This window comes from Saccostrea cucullata, unplaced genomic scaffold (assembly GCF_032062105.1).
Source record: "Saccostrea cucullata isolate Sc308-1 unplaced genomic scaffold, CSIRO_AGI_Scuc_v1 ctg316, whole genome shotgun sequence".
Classification (NCBI taxonomy): Eukaryota; Metazoa; Mollusca; class Bivalvia; order Ostreida; family Ostreidae; genus Saccostrea; species Saccostrea cuccullata.
Window position 1 is genome coordinate 178526 of NW_026923710.1, and position 24530 is coordinate 203055.

Genomic DNA, 24530 nt, shown 5'->3' on the forward strand with positions numbered 1-24530 from the left:
CAACTTTAGGTCATTTTCAAAGAAATTTACAGGATATGAGGAAAATGACGCATTTTATGAAGTTAAAATGCATTGACTATAGGGACAATTTCGTCGTGATTAATATGTACGTGGTCACTAACACTCCAAGTGATAAATACTGCATCTGAAACCTAAAGTGAGCGGTTTTGATTTTTAAGAGATTTTCAGGGCCAGATAAGGCACAAAGTGGCTCTTGCTCTTTATATACAATGTACTCATTACTGCAACTTTTAGCTGTGCTACAGTTGAGAGGTTTGGGAGATGCAGTCCATTATTTACAATATTGTATACATGTACAGGAACTTTTAGCTGTGCTACAGTAGAGAGATGTGTGGGAGCTAGCAGTCTGTGTGATGATAACAATGACTGTGGAGACTGGTCAGATGAGAGAAATTGTGGTAGGTTACAGCTTCTTTACATCCGCATGGCTTAAGATGACCCCTTATTAATTTAATTGAAGTCAATATGTCAAGGTTACAAATTCATTTATTGCATAAAATGGTTTTTGGATGAAAACTTTAAGTGTCTTTGAGATTTTGAAATGAACACGTGGAATTTTCAGAATCAAAGTGTACCTTCTACCAATCTGGCACAGAGGGAGTCATAGAGAGTTTGAACTACGGATTAGGACAATATTCAGCCAATAGGACGTGTGTGTGGACTGTAGAGGGTCCAATCGGATCACAGATACAAATACAGGTGAAAGAGAGTAGGAGTTAAAACATTTAGTGGAAGAAGATAAATGTTTATAGTTTAACATGCATTTGAATATAAGCTGTAAGCCTAACCATCCATTACTGGAATTCTAATTCTATATTGTATATTTGTGAACTTGGGTATAAAAAATATATTTTTCAGTTCTAGCACTAATTTACATCAAATACTGTTAATGTGAATATTAATGTATGTAGTTAATTAGAGTCACAGAAAATGAGAATTCAGTACAACTTGGGAGGCTGTTATTATCATGAAGGGTAAATTACCCCCTCCCCCCCCCCCAAATGAGTAAATTTTAACGATGTCTTTAATTAATTATAAATGATATAAATTATGACGTTTTTCATCGTGATTCCATTGACCAGGTGCTTGATTTTGAGACAGAGAAGAGCCTAGATGTGTTGGAGTTGTGGGAGGGTGGTGTAACACTGGGGGACAGTAAATGTCTGACCCGACTGAGTGGGGCCCAGAGACCTCCAGGAATACTGCTCAGTTCTAACAACTTCCTGATGGCCAGGTTTTCTTCAGACTCGTCTGTGCAGTACAAAGGATTCTCTCTCAAATGGACTAGTGGTCAGTTCAAATTAAACATACACATGCACTTCTAGTGTTACGTCTGTAGAATATTGTACAGTAGTATTGAAAGCTCTACAAGTAAAAATGGACACACATGGCTTTGCAGCGTCTCTCAAATGGACCAGTGGTCAGTTCAAATTAAACATACACATGCACCTCTAGCGTTACTTGTCTCTTAAGATCAGTAGAGACTGGATCTTAAGTTTCATCATTGTCTATAGTTGTCTGTTTGCCTGCATTGAACAGATTTTTTAAATGCTACCAAGCAAATATACAAAACTTTAGTATGTTCAACCTTGCTTGTTAAAAAAAATATCAGTAGGGTTTACAGTTTTGTACTTCAAATATCACTAACTCTGAATTATTGGTATGATATAGCATACCTAGAATTCAAAGGCAGAGAAAACAATTAAGCACCTCCTTCGATATTAGCAGGTCTAGGGATTCCATCAATCAAGGAAATTAAGGTGCAGGACTGGGTGCTAGAAATTGATTGATTTATGTCCTACTCTACATACATTGTCAATTTGAGAAAACATAAAAGGAGACGAGGAGGGGGGGGATGTTAAATAGGGTCATGGGAAGAAAACTCTGGTTTATATCCAGCAAACAAACCTGGAAATTCACACTCAACTACATTCATAAGATCCAAGGTGATGCAAAATTTGGGTAAATCTTGTCATGGCTAGCAGCTGAATTGTTCATCTGATAATTACGAAATTTTTAAAATTTGTTAAAATTTATAGTAAATTATAAAGGCACAATATAAATACTTCACACATCATTGAAACATATGTGTAGATCACGACAACCAATCAGACTCTCACTTAAGAGTTTAACTCAATCAACAGAAAAACAAAACACACAACGTGTGTGGAAGTGATGGAACATACTTCAGCAGAAGGGATTATATAATTGTTTTATGTTTTAAGAAGAATTACATTCAAGAAGGGAAATATTTATCCAGGTCTTCTAAAAGTACAGAAGAAATCGTCACAATCTCCTATTTGGAGAACTAAATCAGAGGTAGTAAACTGTCCAAGATATATCTCTCTGATAATTCGAGCCTCTTCACTTTGCTTTTTATGTCACTGTAGACTATATACTAATAAATAAGGCATATAGAAACCTTCTGCTGAGTAGGCACTTAATTAGCATTATTAGACTTATTCAAAGAAAATAAAAACAGTTGTGTATTTGTGTTTAATTATCTTATCATTTGTGAAGAAATGCAATTCATCAGGCATAGAACATTGTTTAATTCAGAGCCAGTCATTGTTTTCAGATTTATTTCCCTTTGTTTGAAAAATCTACTTTTTTATGTGCTAATCTTCTTCATGGTTTTATTTTATAAGCTGTCTTCTTTAGGTGGAACAAGTTTAAACATTGTCTTTCTCTTATTTGAACTACAAGTTGTCATTATCTTTTTTACAGCAATTTATTTATTTTATTTCTTATATATGCATATATTTAGATTTGTGTATTTTAGCATTCAACAGTTTGATTTTTGTTGCATTTATATAGAATAAAAGGTGAGAGTTTCAGTGGAGTTTTAATAAGTATGGCAACATCTCTGAAATGGGTACCCTTCCCACGATTCCATTCATGTACTACACAAAATACTATGGTACTAGAAAGCACCTGAAGAGAATTATTGGAAGAGTTGTCTGGCACCCTTCACATGAGGACCTGGTTGTGAAATCAAGGGGTTCATGTGCCTGGTGCGAGACTGCCTTACTAATTTAAAAACTTCATTTTTAGCTCACCTCGATGCAGTTTAGATGACCTTATGCTATACCTCCGGTGTTGGCGTTATCGTCGGCTTCCCGGTAAAAGTTTTAGGAGCAGGTCCAATCCCAAGTAACTATAAGCCCTACCTGGACCAAACTTGCATGAATGATGCATCTAGGGATGGACACTACCAGACTTGCTTCTGATGCTGGATCTGACCTACATTTTCCAGATAGTGATCAGGTTAAGGTTTTAGGAGCAGGTCCAATCCCAAGTAACTGTAAGCCCTACCTGGACCAAAATTGCATGGATAATGCATCTAGGGATGGACACTACCAGACTTGCTTCGGATGCTGGATCTGACCTATATTTTCCAGATGAGTGACCAGGTTATTCTCAATAAACTATAAGCCCCAACTGGACCAAACTTGCATGGATGATGCATCTAAGGATGGACAGTCTAAATTTGCTTCGGATGCTTGATCTGACCTACATTTTCCAGACGAGTGACCAGTGTAAAGTTTTTGGAATAGCTAGGTCAATCCTCAAAGAACTTTAAGACAAGTTTAAACATAACTTGTAAATAGATATTGTTGTAATAATAAATACAAACTGTTCAGAAAAAATTATGATGTGAGATTTGCATAGCTTCGTAATCTCTGATTACCTATGTTTGTCCTTAGCTTTTTTTAAAGTGAGAGCACATTAAGTCTCAATTGTCTGTCAGTTTGCCACAATAACTTAAACCTTGGACATAACTTTTGAATGAGAAGAGATATGGGTTTCATATTTCACATGTACATTACCTGTGACAAGACCTTTCCACATATACTACATTTGATGCATGTATGATTCTTTTTCTCTGGGACCATGACCTAGAAGTTTGGCTCTCTTTTAAAAAAAATTAATATAAACTTAAAATTGATCATATATAACTTGAAAAATAGATAGAGGAAAGATAGAGCTCTCATATTTATACAAGGGGTGTCCAGTCAAATCATATACAAGTTATCTAGTGTGAAAAATAATCAAGACCACATTCTAAAATTTCCAATACTCTTTAGTACAATATACATAACAAATTTCAAATAGATATATGGATAAATAAAGAAATTATGAGATTTTAATGTTATGTGTTGTATTGCCTTACGGTGCTCGGAAGACAATGTCAGAGTGTATTTAGCAGCGTCACATTTCTTTGCGAAAAAGTTGGATAAGTCCCACTTAATTTTGGAATTTTAATGATGCACATACTTTACTTTCCCTTTATTCCTCCATAAACAGTCAACAAACCAGTTTCGCAGAGGACCTTCTGAGGATTTATTAATAAGCTATGGACAGTATTCTCACATTCAACTAAATAGGCAATTTAATATCAACAGAGTGTCTTTCGCTATTAGTAATGGACTGTTACCAAAGCTCTTTGTCTGTATGTTTTGTTCTATATGGGAACACGATCAAAAAAATTTCTCTCTAAGAAAACTCCCATTTCACTATTGTATACTAAAGATCTAGTGATATTTTTATATTTTTTTATGTCTCCATAATCAAGGATTTGGGGTTATATAGTTTTTGTCCTGTCCTTCCATCTGTCAATCTGGCTGTTTTTCTGTTTGTCTGCAAAAACTTTCACCTTGCCCATGACTTTTGAGTAGGTAGGGATATATGGCTTTCATATTTCTTATTTATTTTATTTGGGTACCACCAAATTTGACCTCTTGATCTTGGAGTTTGACCCAATTTTACAAAAAATTACCAAACTTTAACTTTAGCATTGAATGTTTGCTTAGTACAGTAAAACTCGGTTATAGCGAAGTCCTGGGCACCTGTGAATTTAATTCGCTATATCCATAATTTGTTATATTTGTATAACGAGTTCATATAACCATTAAAGCGAATTCGCACTATGCATGTTTTTCTTCAAGTATTACTACCAACTATGATAGTGAAGCAAATATTACAAGACATATCTTCGATAACTAAGGTTTTCTTATGAATTGAATTTTATATACAAATGCTAAAAGGAAATAAAGTAAGTTCAATTTAACATTTTTTTTTTTACAATTTTTAAAAGTTTGTTATAAAAGATGTAAATTTCATTATAATTAATCTCAACAGGACTCAAAATCAGTTCGCTATATCCATAAATTCGTTATATCAGAGTTCGTTATAACCGTAAAATTTTATAAAGATTTGTTAAGAATTTTGTTGGGGGACCCGTGAATTCGCTATATCCGTGTTCTTACTAAACGAGTTTTACTGTAGTATACAGTGGCGTAGCTAGCAAAATATCTACTGTATTCAAAAAGGCAAGGGGTCTGGGGGCCGCGTTGAGGACCCCAGCGGGTCCAGGGCAGGGCCCTGGTGGGGGCCCAGGGGGCTTTGCCCCCAGAATCTCATGGATTTTTAGGGTTTTATACATCAGAAAATTACCTGAAAAAGTTTAATTTTTACAATCATAGTTTTACCAAATATTAACAAAAAATTGCCGAGTTTTGACGATGCACTTACAATTACTCCAAAATTCTTTTTTTTAAAAAGCATTTCGTGTTATCCTGAAATAAGACAAAGCATTTTCAACAGTGGAAATCTTGCAATAAGTGTGTTTTCCGAAATCACAAACCTTGAATTTGTGAAGAGGATATAATTGATATTTTCACAATTTTTTTTTTTTCCTAATGCAGTGAAAGTAACAATCAGAATGCAAAGTACCACATGAAAGAACATCTCTGCTTTAATTTGATCAATTCCGAATGATAATTTTCATACTGAACATTCAAGACACACTGTTCTCACATTTTGTACCATAATAAGTGTTCAGTTATTTTCAAACATTTTTTTCCTTCTTGTAGCAACTTTATAATTGCATTATTGCAAAACTGTTTTGAAATTTTCTGACGAAAGAGAATTTATTATGAAAGGCAGGAAAACCTTTATAGGCAGAAAATTCAATGTTCTACATAGTAGTTGCTATAAAATTTATTTTACAAGTTAAGACTTTTTTTTAATCATATATGAATTACCCCGGTATATGAATTTATCTGAATTCTATATATATACCGCTTTATCCACACACCAAAAAATATTCTCCATTTGTTACATGTTAAAAATTTAATTGGTTTGAAATAATAGTACAAGTTTGCAGTTAATTATAAGGGGAATAAGAAAATAAAACGGATTAAATTATTTGGCTTATTTGCATTTACTTTGAATTGACACAACAATTTCCAATTCGCCCTTGAAATTCTAAAATGACTTTTTAAAATGATATGTACTCTGTATCAAAGATAGAACCTTAATATATTACCGGTATTTTAATATACCTAGTACGTAGAGGTAAGCAAATCGATGTTTTTTTTAAACAAAACCTACTTTAATTGAGTCTTGTATTGGACTTCTGACATGTTTTTCTTTCTTTTTTATCATTATTTCTTGTTAATTTTTTTTTGTGAAAAATCTGTGTATTCATCTGTGTTTTTGCGTAAAGGGCGCTACGCCACTGGTATATGATCTCAACTTAATCTCACATTTAAATTTTTAATAGAACTAGCATTTGGCATCGAGATTTTATGGTAAAAACTAAAATGCTTTCAAGTATACCATTGTTTCTCTGTGTGTATTATATGCAGTAGACAGATAAGCACAATTTTGTTGTTACATGAGTGTTGACAGAAGCTTATCAATTCAGGTCATTTTGGTACATATGTATTTGTAAATATAATTGATTCAAGTTATTATTTCAGATTTATGTCCCTTTGTTAGAAAAAATGACTTGTTTAAGTGATGACCTTGTATTTTTTAAGTTGTGTGTCTGTAGGTCCAACGAGAATAACCATTGTCTTTTCCTTTGATTGTACACATGAGATCATTAACCTTTTTTGCAACAAATAATTATTTCTTTCTCAAAGTTGTGCAGTGTATGTAAATTTTTATACTTTTAGGATTTGACTTTTTGTTTTGTATTGGTTCTATTTGGAGTGAAAGACTTTTCATGAAGTGGAGTTTCCTGTTAGTGGGGCATTTTCCTCTAAACCCCTAAACGAAAACAAGAAAACTAAACTCACCTATTGCCTTACTAAGAAGAAAACTTCATTTTATAAAAATTGTAGTTTCTTTAGATTAAATATATTTATTTTTTTTAAATAGTTTCTTTTGAATTTTGAAATGACAAAATTAATATTCATTATGCATAAACATTGAAATCGTGTTTCTTTTTGCCTGCAGATACGATGTCGTTAGTAAAATATTTTACTTTAAATTAATTTATGTAGTTTGAGTAATTTCTGAGTAATATGTGAGTTTTAGAATATACAGTTGGATTTGGTGTCATGAACACAGATGTCTTGAAAACTATGGATGTATATTCTTGGTCCTGTGAAGATCAAGATTGTGAAATTTAACTATTTCTTTTACTCTTTCAGAATCAATGAATGCAACAAATCTTGGAGGAAGAGTTGAAGCAGATAAAATTTTGAAGGAGGTCTCTACACCTTTGTATCCACAGAATTATCCAGGTGGGCGGGAGTTTGTGTGGATCATCCAATCACAGGGCTTGTCTGTTATCACACTACAGGTCAGCATCATTCATTATTCAAAACGTAAAGGTCAGGCAGGTTATTGGCCAGTGGCCAGTGGTCAGACAGCTGAGTCACTGCACTTGCTATAAAAAGTTTTTTAGTAACTTTCAGTTAAGATATTATTATGAAGTTTGGAAGTGTGACTTCTGCTTTTTAGGTCACTTGAGTAAACTCAAGTGACCTATTGCTATCCATTTTCATCCGTCGTCATGTATTTAACAAGTAAACATTTTCAGCTTCTTCTCTGACACCGCTGAACCAATTTCAACCAATTTTGGCATATAGCATTTGTGGGTGAAGGGGAATTTTATGGTCTCTGCCCCCCCCCCCCCCCCCGGGCCTTGGGGGTGGGTCCAAAACCACTAAAATTAGTGCAATCTTTAAAAATCTTCTTCTTTACTCCTGGACATGAAGCAGTCAAACTGTTTGCATGGTTGTAATCAGCATTGAGTCCTCTACCAGAATTGTGAAATTCATGGCCCCAGGGTTAGGGGTTGTAGTTCTAGGGCGGGGCTATATTGATTATATAGTGAAAATGCAGTATTTCTTTGAAAATCTTCTTCTCTGTTCCTATGTATTAAATAAACTAATTAAGTACATAGTTATAATGAGCAAGAGTGCCTCTACCAAAATTTTGAATTTTATGGCCCCATGGTCAGGGGTTCTGGTGTTAGATCATGGCTCTATAATGATTAGATAGTGAAAGTACATTACATCTATGAAAATCTTTTTCTCTACTCCTTGGTAATAAGTAGATTAACTACCTATATAGTTATGATGTGCAAGGGCTTCTCTTCCAGAATTGTGAATTTCAAGGCCCCTGGGTCAGGGATACCAAACAGGGGGGGGGGGCTCTACTTATATACTGAAAATGAATTGTTTGAAATCTGCTCCTTGGTATCAATCAAACATTTTTGATAAGCAAGTGTGCCTTTTCAAAAATTGTGCAATGTGTAGACCTAGGGTTAGGGGTTCATGTGTGGTGGGGGCACTTCTGATTATTGCTGAATATTACTGATTAGTTGAAATGCATTTTTTGTTCCCCTACCCTGCTTATGGGTATTAAGTAAACAAACTAAACAATTGTTAAGTGTATAGTTATGATTAGCAATGGTGCCTCTTTCAAAATTGTGAATGCCATAGCATCTAGCTTAAAACATGAACCAAATTCAATCATTTGAAAGTTGTTGCATGGTGCTCTGGTGACCTATAAGGCCCATAGGCCTCTTGTTTAAGGAAGATTAAAAGTAAATTTTGATTTTTAGAATTTATTTTTTGGTCGATAGTAAGACTATATAAATTTTGTTCAAAGATGGTAACTCTTTTAGGTTAGTGACATTGAACTTTGTGGATCAGATTTTATCACTGTGAAAGATGGTGAGCATCCCTTAGCAACTACTTTGGTGACCTTGACCTCTTCAAGTATATCAGGGGTCATCACAATGTCAACAGGCAACAGGATGTACATCTACATGAAACTCGATGAGCATCTAAAATGCAAAGGTGCACTGATGCATTACAAGACAGGTATGTGACATAATAACATTAAATGTGGCATATTGTAATTATCAGCCTTTGTGGATAGTGGCCTTGATGCAAAAGTGTATGTATTGTTTTCTTATTTGCTGGACAAAGTTGGGTTGATTTTAAAAACCTTAACTTGGTGAACTGCCATTGTCATTTGGCAACCCAAGTGTTTGTAAAATTAAACGAATACATGTACAATTTTAAGGCAAATACTAAGGTGTTTAAGACTGGTAACAAAAGAAAAATGACATGCAAACAAAAGAGCTTCAGACTCTTCATATGAAAAATGATGTTATGGACTGTGCGTCATACAAGTTATTATTGACTGACCGTACCACTTTAATTTAAAAGTGTGAAAATATTTTTTGATTTTAAAATGTGATATATTGTTTAAGGATGTGATATGAATATACAAAGGGACAGTGGGTCGATATTCAGTCCTGGTTATGGTGTGACTAATTACCCCCCAGTTCTACATTGTACCTGGCTGATCCAAAGTAAAAATGGACAGGCACTTCTTCTAAGGTTTAATGATTTCAGACTGCAGGACAAAGACTATGTACAGGTAAGCCATAACATCAAGAAATGAAATAAACTCTTTGTATGCCTTCCTTCAAGGAAGGCAGTGCATATTTCTTTGCTGCTGTCGGTCGGTCTGTCAGTCCACCATCAGTTTCTCTTCATTTTCTTCACAGAGGTTGCACATATTGAAATGAAAATTGGTTTACAGATTTATTATAAGAATATCTAGATCAGTTTTCATTTTAGGTATGATTGGGGGCCATTTTGGACAGAGTTATGCCCCTTGGACTTAGAAAAATTTCAATTATTTGCAGTTTCTGTTCATTTTCTTTGCAGAGTTTGCACATATTGAAATGAAATTTGGTATACAGATTTATCATAGGAATATCTAGGCCAAGTTTTGTTTTGAGTATGATTGAGCCATTTTGGATAGAGTTATGTCCCTTGGACTTAGAAAAATTCTAATCATTTGGGGGAGGGGGCATAAGTGTTTTACAAACATCTCTTGTTTGAAATTAAGGTTACTTCCACAGCATGATGGCTTCATGATTAAAAAATAAATAAATTAAGAAGAAAGAGAACATAATAAAGAAGTGTAAGATAGATGACAAATTGTTAGGATGAAGATCATGGCTTTAAGCCAGTTGCTGTATGTCATACAGTGGTCAAAAAGATGTTATGCTCAAGTTTTGACATAAATTGTCAAAGTCACTGGTATTTCATCTCAAATGACTCTATTTGCATTCCATATGATTTTAAAAAAAGGTATGTTTTTGACAGGTGTACCTTGGTTACAATACCTCTTCCTCCCCAGTATATTCAGGATCAGGACTCACTGGAAATGTGGTTCCCTCTAATGTCATCTCTAAAACTGGAACCATATTTATCACTATGACAACCAGTGCCACAGGGAATTCTAAAGGTTTCCAGGCATCATTTACAGCAGGTAAAGTGCATGCTTGGCTATGAACACTTAAGTGTCAGTTCTTTGCAATAATGCATCTTCCAGCAAATATTAAAAATTTCCAAGATTGAAACTGTAACATTTACAGAAAATTAAGGTCACACTTAAGTGGTTGAATCAGTTATTGGTGATTGCAGCTATTTTATCAACAAAATAAGAAAGTTATTGTGTCATTTGATTCAGATAGAATAGGACTTGCGTCTAACTCGTTTACCGAGTAATTAGAAAATGCACATCATGGTTAATATGTTTTGTGTTGCAGGTTGCAGAACTATGAGTTCCTCCTCTCTGATAGTGAGTTCTGGGGTCTCTGAGATCCTCCCACAGGCTGTGGTCACTGTACAGTGTAGGACAGGGTACTACCTACAGGAACCGTACACAGGACTAAACCAGGTCACCCTGAGGTGCCAGGAGGGGGGAACTTATGATAAAATCATCCCGATCTGTGCACGTGAGTGTGACAACTTCACACAGATTTAGGGGTAGAATAAGACAATTCCGAAAGAAACATTGAAGAATACAAAAAAGGATGAAACAGGTTGCAACAATAATGATTCTGAATATTGTGTATTTTAGAATCAGTAACAGCTCTTGTTTGATTTATAGATGCATTTTGTGGTCCACCGCCAGTTGTTGACAATGGTTACATTGTAAACAGTACAGGTGTTTTTGGAGGTGACAGAGTTATGTACCACTGTAAGACTGGATACTCAACAATCAACTCACTCAACACCATGTGTCAGAGTAATGGAGTGTGGGAAACCCCTCCCACATGTCAAGGTTTGTGTTTAGTGTCAGTGTAAAGAAGTGTGGGAAACCCCTCCACATGTCAAGGTTAGTGTTTAGTGTCAGTGTAAAGAAGTGTGGGAAACCCCTCCCAAATGTCAAGGTTAGTGTTTAGTGTCAGAGTAATGCAGTGTGGGAAACCCCTCCCATACGTCAAGGTTAGTGTTTAGTGTCAGTGTAAAGAAGTGTGGAACCCCCCATACATGTCAAGGTTAATGTCTAGTGCCAGAGTAATGGAGTGTGGGAAACTCCTCCCACATGTCAAGGGTAGTGTCTAGTGTCAGAGTGATGGAGTGTGGGAAACTCCTCCCACATGTCAAGGTTAGTCTAGTGTCAAGAGTAATGAAGTGTGGGAAACCCCTCCTACATGTCAAGGTTAGTGTCTAGTGTCAGAGTAATGGAGTGTGGGAAACTCCTCCCATATGTCAAGGTTAGTGTATAGTGTCAAAGTAATTGAGTGTGGGAAACCCCTCCCACATGTCAAGGTTAGTGTCTAGCGTCAGAGTAATAGAGTGTGGGAAACCCCTCCCACATGTCAAGGTTAGTGTCTAGTGTCAGAGTGATGGAGTGTGGAAAACTCCTCCTACATGTCAAGGTTAGTGTCTAGTGTTAAAGAAACTGAGTGGGGAAACCCCTCCCACATGTCAAGGTTAGTGTCTAGTGTTAGAGTGATGGAGTGTGGAAAACTCCTCCCACATGTCAAGGTTAGTGTCTAGTGTCAGAGTGATGGAGTGTGGAAAACTCCTCCTACATGTCAAGGTTAGTGTCTAGTGTCAGAGTGATGGAGTGTGGGAACCCCTCCCACATGTCAAGGTTAGTGTCTAGTGTCAGAGTGATGGAGTGTGGAAAACTCCTCCTATATGTCAAGGTTAGTGTCTAGTGTTAAAGTAACTGAGTGTGGGAAACCCCTCCCACATGTCAAGGTTAGTGTCTAGTGTCAGAGTGATGGAGTGTGGGAAACTCCTCCCACATGTCAAGGTTAGTGTCTAGTGTTAAAGTAACTGAGTGTGGGAAACCCCTCCCACATGTCAAGGTTAGTGTCTAGTGTCAGAGTGATGGAGTGTGGGAATCTCCTCCTACATGTCAAGGTTTGTGTCTAGTGTCAGAGTGATGGAGTGTGGAAAACTCCTCCTATATGTCAAGGTTTGTGTCTAGTGTTAAAGTAACTGAGCATGGAAAACCCCTCCCACATGTCAAGGTCAAGGTTAGTGTCTAGTGTCAGAGTGATGGAGTGTGGGAAACTCCTCCCACATGTCAAGATTAGTGTCTAGTGTTAAAGTATTGGAGTGTGGGAAACCCCTCCCACATGTCAAGGTTAGTGTCTAGTGTTAAAGCAATGGAGTGTGGGAAACTCCTCCCACATGTCAAGGTAAGTGTCTAGTGTCAGAGTGATGGAGTGTGGGAAACCCCTCCTACATGTCAAGGTTAGTGTCTAGTGTTAAAGTAATGGAGTGTGGGAAACCCCTCCCACATGTCAAGGTTAGTGTCTAGTGTCAGAGTGATGGAGTGTGGGAAACTCCTCCCACATGTCAAGGTTAGTGTCTAGTGTCAGAGTAATGGAGTATGGGAAACCCCTCCTACATGTCAAGGTTAATGTCTAGTGTCAGTGTAAAGAAGTGTGGGAAACCCCTCCTACATGTCAAGGTTAGTGTCTAGTGTCAGAGTAATGGAGTGTGGGAAACTCCTCCCATATGTCAAGGTTAGTGTCTAGTGTTAATGTAACTGAGCCTGGACTTCCCCTCCCACATGTCAAGGTCAGGTTAGTGTCTAGTGTCAGAGTAATGGAGTGTGGGAAACTCCTCCCACATGTCAAGATTAGTGTCTTGTGTTAAAGTATTGGAGTGTGGGAAACCCCTCCCACATGTCAAGGTTAGTGTCTAGTGTTAAAGTAATGGAGTGTGGGAAATTCCTCCCACATGTCAAGGTTAGTGTCTAGTGTCAGAGTGATGGAGTGTGGGAAACCCCTCCCACATGTCAAGGTTAGTGTCTAGTGTTAAAGTAATGGAGTGTGGGAAACCCCTCCCACATGTCAAGGTTAGTGTCTAGTGTTAAAGTAATGGAGTGTGGGAAACTCCTCCCACATGTCAAGGTTAGTGTCTAGTGTCAGAGTGATGGAGTGTTGGAAATCCCTCCCACATGTCAAGGTTAGTGTCTAGTGTTAAAGTAATGGAGTGTGGGAAACTCTTCTCACATGTCAAGGTTAGTGTCTAGTGTTAAAGTAATGGAGTGTGGGAAACTCCTCCCACATGTCAAGGTTAGTGTCTAGTGTCAGAGTGATAGAGTGTGGGAAACCCCTCCCACATGTCAAGGTTAGTGTCTAGTGTTAAAGTAATGAAGTGTGGGAAACCCCTCCCACATGTCAAGGTTAGTGTCTAGTGTCAGAGTAATGGAGTGTGGGAAACTCTTGTTAGTGTATTGAAGAATCAATTTTGAGTATGGAAAACCTCTTCCACATGCCAAGATACATGTCTATAGTTTAAATAATAGAGTGTATGATACCCATCCAACATGTCAAGATTAGTGTCTTATGGCATTGAAATGGAGAGTGGAAAACTCTTCCCATATGTCAAGTTTAATGTCTAGTGTCAAGGGAGCAGAGTGGAAAACACATCCATATGTCAAGATAAGTATCTAGTGTCAAGGTAAAGGAATGTTTGAAAATTCTCACATAGGTCAATTCTCTCCTGATTTTTTCCTTCTTGTTCTGCTTGATAGGAAACAAACTAATCAGTGAATCAGAAACTGTGTTGTGTCTTTATTTGTAGCTTTATCTCTTACAGCCTCTCCTTGCCCCTCCCTACCTGTGACTGTGTTCAGGGGACAAAGAAGTACCCTCACTGGGGATGGAGTCAGCCATGGTTCTGTGATCAAGTATTCCTGTGACCCGGACTACCAGGTTCTGGGACAATCGGTCATCAGGTGTGACAATGGAGCCTGGTCTGATCACCCTCCCAACTGTCAGAGTAAGTCATCAGCTGATTGGCTGGAAGTTGTTAAATATTAATGAGGTGTGCATGCATGTAATGATTGAAACTACACACAAAACTTCAAATAACGAATTCATAATAAGGACCGTTGTTTGTCCCTTTCTGGATGGCTTTCAGAAATGTAAGAATATTATGAAGGTTCAGCAGATATTTTTCAATGTAAGCTGTTACAATTAAATTGGATGATATACCACTTTGAATGATTTTTTTTTTACTTTTCAGAAATTCCTTGTCTCTCCTCATCCATAAACAAGGGAACTATTGACAAATCTGGTAATGTGGGTCAAGGGGAGATAGTTCGAGTTACCTGTGATTCAGGATTTGAAATAAATGGAAAATCAGAATTCAAATGTGGAATGGATGATCCTCCATTATGTATCAGTAAGAACATTATCATTGGACTTCATTATTTTGAATTAAAAAAAGAGTTATTGAATTCTTAATTAGCTTTATTTTACATTTATCAAAGACTTTCAAAAATTCCATTCTGAAGATATCAGACTAAGATGGAACATCTACCATGACTATAGCTAATTTAAAACACGGAACTCATCATGATGATAAAATTAGAAAATTTATCTAGTTGTTTGGTGTTGAACTCAAAGAAATGTAACGTAACAAAATCAGACTATATGTACATTTGAATAAAGATAGGTTTTGAATATTGGTTTCAGACATTGATGAGTGTAAGGTCTCTAATGGAACCGTCTGTGATCAGATTTGTACAGACACGGTGGGGGGATATGTGTGTTCATGTAACGAGGGCTATAAACTTACTAGAAGCAGAAACAACAGGTGTGAAAGTAAGTATTGAATTAAATATGTAAGTACTTGCTTAGTAGTTTTCAAAATCCATAGGTGACAGTAGCTATGATAAGATTACAATACCAGTACGGTATGACGAACACAATAATCGTCATGATTGTGATTCAAGTTTCTGTGCCAGAAAAAATACTCTGTAAAAATTTCATATTCCTCTGTATTTAATCAATTTCCCGTACTCTGTTTTTTAAGCTTTAACTTTATTATCTGCATAGGCCGTATCATAGGGCCTGCGTCTCAATCGCCATCTTAGTTTTAGAGTTACTTCCTATTGTTATGAAACGTCACGTGGCGCTATTTTTAGCTCTGGCCACATGGAGAAGTAAACAAAACTGGATGAACAATGCAATATCTAGAGACATGAAACGAGTAGAAAATGTTCAAATGTTCTTTTGTGTGTTAGCTTAAAAAACACTACCCATTCATCAGTTAATTTAGTCATATTGAAACAAAGCATTTCATACAACAGGCTACAATTCTTATAATTATTAATCTAATGCCATGGTTACTGGCTACCTGTATCAACATTTTTTCTTTAAATTTCTTTAGAAAGTTACTACAGTACATTTGTGAAGTAAGATACAGGATAAATCCTTTTCAATTTAATTAATTTTTTTTACTTTAAAAAGTGTTACTTATTTCATTGTTTGTGTTGCAAGATATGGGTAAGTTTTAAAATTGTAAAATGAATCATTGATTAATGGAGGTTAGGAAGTCTAAGATACATTAGTGTTTTTGACCACATTTCACCTTCCCGCAGTTCCTCTATGGTTAAATTTTCAAATGTGGAGAACCCTGCTATTATCATGATTGTCAATCTTACAGAAACTCTTTGAAATTAAAGGCTTGCTTAGGACAGTAATATAAAGATGGACATGTTGTGGAACAATTTAGTTTAAAAACAGCTGATTTTGTTGATGAAAAAGAACAAGAACAAAATGTATAGGCAAGAATTGAGGATTGATCACTCAGAGTCTGAAAAAAAATGCATGATTAAAAAAAAAAAGAGTTGAAGGTTCCAAAGCCAAAGGTACGTGTAGAAATGCATAATAAAAAGAGATGCTGACTCCCCTGCACTTCATCCCAAAGGCATTTCACTAGAAAATTGCACTCAAAATAATTTAATTGTAAAACTTTGGCTGTATCAAACTTTCAAGAAAAAGAGTGCACACAAGGGAAGTAATTCCAGATAATTGAAATAGAATCTCTTTCACTGAACATATCCTAGTGTTACTAGTAAGACAATGTTTTCAGATATTAATGAGTGCCAGGAGGGTAATGGTTTCTGTGATGGGGGTTGTGTGGACACCCCGGGGTCTTATTACTGTACCTGCACCCAGGGCCAGGAGCTGTACGCATACAACGGCCAGAATGATCTGATCCTCCCCGCCATGGAGACCGGTCTGGAGCCACATCACCGCTACCACATCAACCATTCCTGTGTGGGTATGTCATAACAAAAGTGTAGTCATGTCCAATGATCAAATTTAAAAAAAATTCTGTTCTCAAAACATGCATCCGACAAAATACAATAATTTTTTTAAAAGAGAATTTAAAAAAAAATCTTCAGTATGTTTTTATAGAACTTGACCTAAAGGTGATTTTAATCAGATTAAATTCTTGTTATCAGCTGTTGAATGTTCAGCTCCAACCTACTCCATTCCAAATGGGTTGGCCTTGACCTTAGAAACCAAGTTCTTCTACAGAGATGAGGTCACATATATGTGTAACCTTGGTTACCAGATCAGAGGGACAGGACAGGCTACTTACAGAATCAGCTGTCAGATAGACGGCTCATGGTCTGATGTAGAACCAACTTGTGAGAGTAAGAGAGTAAATTAATTATTTTACTCAAATCAATTAACTACGTAAATTAATTTTTTTTACTCAAATTAATTATTTTTCTGTGCTGTGAGATATTTTTGTCAATTAATCAATGTCAGGGATAATTCATGAAATCTCTGGAATTAAATAGGTAAAAAAAAATTGTTCTTATAGCATCATGACTTTAAATAATCAGTAAATAATGTAATGATGAAAATAAGTAGTTTATAATATGCTATTAGAATGTCTCCAGGAATAAAATTATTTATTCTAACAACTGTTTTGAATTTTATTTTGATTATATGAGAACTGTGTGTGTGAGTGAAATGAAAACTCGGTCAAGGTATATTTTCCAGTAATGCCCTTTGGAGAAAAATTCCAATATGTGTAAGTGTTTTACAAACATCTCTTGTTTGAATTTTATTTTGATTATGAGAACTATATGTGTGATGTGTCCAGTGATCCGGGAGTCCTCCCAAACACCTCTGTCACCTACGGACAGTTCTATCATCTCCAGTGTGACAGGCCTGACGGGGGCATCCTGTCACGGAGGAGGCAGTGTACCTATAATGTTAATACCGGGAGGTACCAAACTGAGGGCGATCCATTGTCTTGTCCTAGTAAGGATCACAGAGCTGTAATTATTGCAGTTCAAGCTTTAAAAAGAAGTGAAAGTCAAAGTAAAATTCGATTTTTGTGATTTTGACAAAAAGTAATCATTTTGAGTGGAAGAGGAAACAATATTGTAAATATTTGGAATTAAAATAATTAAAAAGACACAAAAATGAATTGAACATATGGTTTTCTTCTGATTTATATAGGAAATGCGTACAGTCTACTATATATTTTTAGAGTCAAATCTGTCTTACTTATTTGTTGAAAACAACCAGTGTGTTTGATCTTTTTTTGTATCACCCTTTAGAAGTAAACTGTGGAACACCTCAGTCTGTAAAGGGAGCTAACCCTTACTTGTACAGCTGCACACTGTATGGTTGTACCTTTGAGTTTACCTGTCGGTCAGTGTACACAAGGGCAGGTAACTCTTCACAGGGAGGGTCCGTGATCAGTTGTGCAGCAGATGGACGGTGGGACTTCGGTGACCTTCACTGCACCAGTAAGCCAATTTTAAGTTTTAACTCGTGAAAAACAACTATTTAAGAATTGCTTCATCGCAGACTAGTGGTCAGTCATAATTTTCTCAATCAATACCTGACCAGAAAACCATAATTCTCGTTGATTATGCTGATAACCACTTTTCTGTAGATGGTGTGTGTCCTGACCCTGGCTACCCCCCTGGGGGGTATTCCTACACCGCCTCCCATGAGGAGGACGGCCAGGTGTATTACACGTGTCAGAGGCCAGGCTACAGGGCCAAGGACATCTACCCCATCCTGTGTTCAGAGGTCAGGGGTCAACTGAGATGGAACTCGTCAGATGTCAAGGTCACTCATGAATGTGTAGGTCAGTGTGTAAGCTCAATGAACTGTATAATCAATGTCTTTATTAAAAGTTCATCTTCAATTATCCATATGAATGTGATTTGTTATTTTGATAATTTGCATTCAAAGCAAAGCTAATCATTGATACTGTTAATTAAAGCATTATTGATAAATCTGTCTTTTTTTCTGGTAGATGTTCAGAATCCAGTAATGACCAAATGCCCATCCTTGGATATCACAGTGATGAAATATGAGGGAGCAAACTCTACCATTCCTGTCTTTTCTGACAACAGTGGAGCCATAACTGTGAGAATTTCTACCTGAGATATGTACTGCTATAGTATTGCTTTACTTGCAATCTCCGTTTTTTTAGTTGTACAATATTTGTATGTACATGATTCTTTGCTTGTAGAGGATTTTGGTGACTCCCTTTAACTATCAGCCTGGTCAGGTGATTGCACAAGAGACACTGATTACATATGCAGCATTTGACCAACAGGGAAATAGCATCACTTGCTCTTTTTTGGTGAAGATTAAAGGTAAAAATGATCTATATATCAATGAATAACTTGGAAAATTTATGACTGTAAAGCTTCATTGAAAGTCATTTTTATTGACAAGTAAATGTATGAACTTTAAGTATAAATGAAAAAAAACTTCTTCACCAGTTGACCTCTTTCAGATACGAGGGGGTATCAAAAAGTTTGTGGACTAGCGCAATAAAATTAAAACCACTTTTGAGCACATCAATGAATTTTATAATATCTAGTAAGCATCATATTTTCTATCTATAGAATAAACCTCAAATCATAAATTTCATTTTGTAATAAATTAGTAATGTTTTTGTAAATAATGGCGTGTCCAGGCGGCAACCTCGAACACTAAATTTTTCGACCTAAGTGTAACAGAGAAAAACTCTTTTGATATGAATATTTGAAATCCGAAAATCCCGTTAATTCAGGTATGTGTTGGGACACATATGTTCCATAAGGGATTTTTACTTAATTCTAGAAGTTCTGTGAAAATTTATTGTAAATTTTACATGGAGTGTCCAAACAAATAAGGCCTTGAAAATGACGTCGAAAAGGGGGGGGTTCATTTTCCAACTTTCTGTTAAGTTTTGATGATGAAAAAACTGTTATAGACCTAGAAAATTTTTTAACTGGCTACGGAGAAATAAAATGTACCAAGAGTACTTGTTTTTTAATGCCAAAAGAGAGTCAGAGAGAAAACAGATGCACAAGTAATGTCGATTTGTAGTCAAGGTGTAAAAATTCAGTCACCTCAAAAAATGACGTCGAATGTGTTGTAAAAATTAAACTCCAAAAGCGAAATATGTTTTCACAATCAAGCGAGGATCTCTCCCAGTTTATTCATCTATTTGCAATATTATATGCATTGAAAGCTGCTGTTCATGACATTGTAAAATCATATAAATAAGATGGATTAAAGTCCTTATTTAGCTCCTGGGAATCTCATGAAAATAAGTGTATGAAGTAGAAGAAAGAGATATTGAAAAACAATGACGTTGTCGGAAGTCACGATACTATATGATGGTGATCATATAATGTCGTTTTTATTTTATGATAATTTGGCAACTAATGAACCTATCAAGCTAAAATTTTCAACTTGTCTTCATTTTTTGTTGTTTTATGATCCTTTTAAATTTTGAAAGTGCAGACTACGAAGTATTAGTTTTATAGCCTCAGTCCATGAACATTATGATAACCCCTCGTACATGTTACTTTTTTACTCGAACTTTAATTATTTTCAGATGAGGTACCTCCGTTGTTGTCATGTAAACCCTCCAGGACTGTCCTGATCCCAGATGAGTCAGCTCTGGTGACTGTTGACCCTCTGGACTTTATCAGCAGTGTAGAACAAGGCGCCCAGACATCGTCCAACACAGGGATACTGAGGCTGACCGCTACAGACATCAACACAGTCAGGACCACTCAAATCACAGCAACAGACTCATCAGGGAACACAGCTTCCTGTTTAGTACAGGTCAAGGTCGAAGGTACTGGTTGATTGTGTTATAATGTCCTGTGTATATGTAAATGTGTATATATGTATTTGTGTATTGAAATGTTTAAGTGAAAGTAATTAGAATATGATACTGAAAACTGGATTTTATTAACTAGAATATTAATATTATGCATATATGATTCAGAAACTGTCCAAGTTTGAATTCTGTTTTTCATTGTATCAATGTTACTGTTACAATATTGTTTATGTAGCTTCAAAATGCCAGGCCTGGAGCCTTTCTATAACACACGGCCAGAAGGCCTGCTCTCAGAAGACGGGGAATGCTGGGATAGATTGTGTGTTTACTTGTGACTCGGGATATGTGTTTGCTGAGGACATCAATAGAAGATCTGTCAATGTGTCCTGCTTCAATGGTGGAGATTGGGACAGAGCTGCCCCTACATGTCAGGGTAAGACAGTCAATGCAGCTAGTTTTTTATTTTATTCATTATCACCATATCTTTAACTTGGTTTGAATTTAATAAATCATTTTTAACAAAATGTAGAGTTGAGGTAACATACACTAGGCACTTTGTTAATGCTAAAAGGGGTAATAAATTGTTTTATTATACTGATATATATTGAAAAGTATGATTCTCTAACCATTATCAATTCTTTTTTTTTGATCGGGATCAGAATTTGCTATACTTCGTATAGTGAAGTTGTTTACATTGATGTCTGCAAGTCGTGTTAGTTTTTGCATCATGACTTATTGATTAAAACAATACTTGGTTGATAGTGACATAGATTATTATTACTAATGATTACTTTTCCTCTACACAGTCAAAATCTAACACAGAATTTTACTCTTAAAAGACACACTAATCGTTTAAGTTCATAATAAAATTTTACCATACTGTGTATGATAATGCAAAACAGACCATGCACAATTTTAAAACAAGTTTTTTCTTGAATAATTATCATTTTATGCAATAACTTCACTCAAAAACGAATTTTGATTCAGAGGTCATTATTTAGCTGTCATTATACCCACGTGCAATGATTCTTAGGTCATTATTGCTGTAAACAGTACCTTTTGGAGTCATTATTGAGTTTTAAAGTTTTAATGCTATTGTGTAATCAGCAAGGCAATAATTTCTTAAATTTCCTTGAATTTTACAAAATAAAGATCTTTTAACACATCATCTTTATCATAAAAATTGCTTTAAAAATTTAAATGTTTTGAAATGATTTTGAAACATGTGCTTTGTTGTATGTATCCTGCTGCAGTACACGATGACTGGTATACACATCCTGTATCTCTGTGTACATGTCTCAGCTGAACACTCAGTGGGACACCCTCACCTCCCAGTTACAGACCCTCTGGATAGGTTGAAGTGATTTTGAAGTCCAACTACCTGACTTATTCTAATTATAAGGGGTCCTCAGTAAGTTTTACCATGAACAAGGCCATTATTCTCTTTTTCTTACAAACATCTTTATCATGGATTGTTCAAATTTCAAATAAGATTTTGATATATGTTATGTGCTTTGTTTTATGTATCCTTTTGGAATGAATTTTTGGGAGATGACATAAAATCCAATATCTAGATGCTTTATCTTTCAGAACTCTGTCTTTGTGACCATAAACTTGGAAATAGCCCCCGCTGGATTGATTGACTTGGCCTACACGTCTTGTGCCCAAAAGATAGAAAATGCGTTCATAACACGGAGTAGCTCTGTGGGAACGATGTATCAGCTTTATTCATCAGGGTCCTGCCCTGCATCAACCAACCAGCAGTTTGTACAAACTCAGTTCTCCAACTTCCTGTGTTCTGGTTACCAGGGAACACAAAGGAATAACACTGAGGGCAAAACATATTGTGGTAAATTCTGTTGAAAAAATATTACATGTAAAGTTAATGTTTTATCTTAAACCTTTACCTTTACTTTTTAGCCCACAAAGGGGAAGGTTGAAAACTATAATTGTGAAATTTAACAAATTACATTTGTTTGTCAGAATTATTTTTCTGTGACTGAGGTTGGAATTTTGGTCCACTGTATTTATTATATTTTCAAAATTTTTTATCATTGTTTTGCAGTGACCTGTCCTTTAGGGTATTACACTAAGGACAAGAGGACATGTACCCCCTGCCCGGCTGGAACTTATCTGGATAGAGGAAACTTTGACAACTGCTTCAGTTGTCCAAATAACACCAACAGTAGGGGGACTGGTCTATCACGTCAGCAGGACTGTCACTGTAAGATTCATAGAATCTGAGAGTTTACAGTAGAACACCCTTACAGCTAACAGGCTTATAACGGATTGACACTTAAAGCGAAGAAACTTTTTTGCCTGTGAAATTTAGATATATTGTTAATTTATTGAATATAAGGAACTAAATAAGGAATTACATTTGTAACGAAGTAAAGTTGTCTGTACCTTGCATTTCGTTAAAACCATTTTCACTGTATTATTGTATTCTTTTATATAGTAAACTTTGAAATGTAGATTTGGCATACAGTCATTTGTAGATATTATATATATACTATATACAAGGTAATTTCCGCTCTTTGCACTTGCGAACAATTTTGCCCATGTTTTGAATTTGCCTAATCACAGTTCTGTTTAAGAATTCATACTGCTTTCTTTGGATTCGCCCATTTAAAATTGGCCCATCTGTGATCAGGGCGAAAATAAAAAGAGGGCGAAATTTTCCCTGTATACAGTAATTTATTGCGTTGATTGCCAATTTTTTCCTTCCAGTAAGTTGTCCCCCTGGTTTTGTGTCCAGTAGTGGACAGGCCCCCTGCTCTGAGTGCGCTGTTAATACCTACTCCTCTAACGGTCAGTCCTGTACCACTTGTCCCAGTAATACACTGGCTGCTAAAACAGGCTCAGCTTCCAGAGATGAATGTTTAGGTAATATTGTAAACATATTCACTGTTTCTTTTTCTGTAAGATTGCATTTCTTTTACATACTTTTCAAACTACTACAGTAAATATGGAGACTTGTATTAGTGATAGATCAGAAGAAAAAAGGTATAAGAACAGAACAATTTAGAACCCTGAATTATTACATGTATCTTGGTGCTTTTCTATTAATAAAGGATGGCAGGATTAATCAATGTATCTTGGGCTTATTCTTATATACTACCTCTATTTAGCGATTTTGATCTCCTGTTTTGTAGATTACTGTCCTGCAGGGTATTACTCCCCCAGTGGATCTGTCCCCTGTAGACCCTGCCCCAGGAATCACTACCAGCCCTCCCTGGGGGGTACATCCTGTATAGAGTGTGGGTCTCATCAGGTCACACAGAACCCCGCCCAATCCTCCTCACTCAGCTGTGTGGATGGATGTAAGTCAGGGGTACTTTATCTGCATGTGAAAATGCTACATAATACATCATGTTATACATTAATGCTACACTAAATGTATTGCAAACTGCAAATCAAAGAACTTACAATGAAAGGAAAAAAAATACTGTTCTTTAAACTCTTTGTTTATGAAGTGAAAATATAAATATTTCTTTGCTTAATTTCTATATGTTATTGTGAAATCTGTACTGTTTTATCTGCAGTTCTAAATACATTAACTAATTTCTTTATTTTTTATCAGTGAGCACCCTCTGTCAGCCTAACCCGTGTCAGAATGGAGGAGTGTGTGCCGTCATCAGACATGATTTCTACTGCAGCTGTCCTCAGTGTCAGTACTATTCAGTCTTAAAATGTTCTATCTCACCCCAAAGTTAGAAGAGAACATTGATTCTGTCTGGTTGTATGTCTACTTGTCATATCAAGCAATAGCAAAAATCCTTGATTTCAGTGAATTTAAATTTTAGTAACGTAATTGTTGTTGCTTTTGCATAAAACAAGTTTATTAAACAAGAAATTGTCCTTTCAAATGAAATAGCAGTTTTTTCCATTCTATTTTACCTGTTAGTAAAGTTTAAGTTCAGAAATAAACAAATTATTTCTTTGCAAATGGAATAATTTATTCAAAAAAGTTGTTTACATGTTGTAATTTAAAACAAAAATATTTTTCATTAGTGGTATTAATTATTATTT

The 24530-nt window shown here is 35.9% G+C and overlaps 1 protein-coding gene across 1 annotated transcript in view; it reads left to right on the forward strand.

The window, feature by feature from the left end:
• Nucleotides 1–24530, forward strand: part of LOC134264744 (uncharacterized) — a 49905-nt gene that overhangs the window by 5375 nt on the left and 20000 nt on the right. The window contains exons 4-30 of the mRNA XM_062747031.1: nt 321–419; nt 584–720; nt 1104–1311; nt 7467–7618; nt 8951–9149; nt 9545–9714; nt 10452–10617; nt 10898–11086; nt 11242–11415; nt 14202–14384; nt 14631–14789; nt 15083–15211; nt 16485–16676; nt 16861–17063; nt 17491–17674; nt 17977–18168; nt 18318–18515; nt 18687–18799; nt 18906–19032; nt 20268–20513; nt 20734–20931; nt 21752–21777; nt 22089–22347; nt 22564–22722; nt 23229–23384; nt 23654–23821; nt 24082–24168. Coding sequence (XP_062603015.1) covers nt 321–419; nt 584–720; nt 1104–1311; nt 7467–7618; nt 8951–9149; nt 9545–9714; nt 10452–10617; nt 10898–11086; nt 11242–11415; nt 14202–14384; nt 14631–14789; nt 15083–15211; nt 16485–16676; nt 16861–17063; nt 17491–17674; nt 17977–18168; nt 18318–18515; nt 18687–18799; nt 18906–19032; nt 20268–20513; nt 20734–20931; nt 21752–21777; nt 22089–22347; nt 22564–22722; nt 23229–23384; nt 23654–23821; nt 24082–24168 — 4473 coding nt within the window. The remainder of the gene's footprint in view (nt 1–320; nt 420–583; nt 721–1103; nt 1312–7466; nt 7619–8950; nt 9150–9544; nt 9715–10451; nt 10618–10897; nt 11087–11241; nt 11416–14201; nt 14385–14630; nt 14790–15082; nt 15212–16484; nt 16677–16860; nt 17064–17490; nt 17675–17976; nt 18169–18317; nt 18516–18686; nt 18800–18905; nt 19033–20267; nt 20514–20733; nt 20932–21751; nt 21778–22088; nt 22348–22563; nt 22723–23228; nt 23385–23653; nt 23822–24081; nt 24169–24530) is intronic.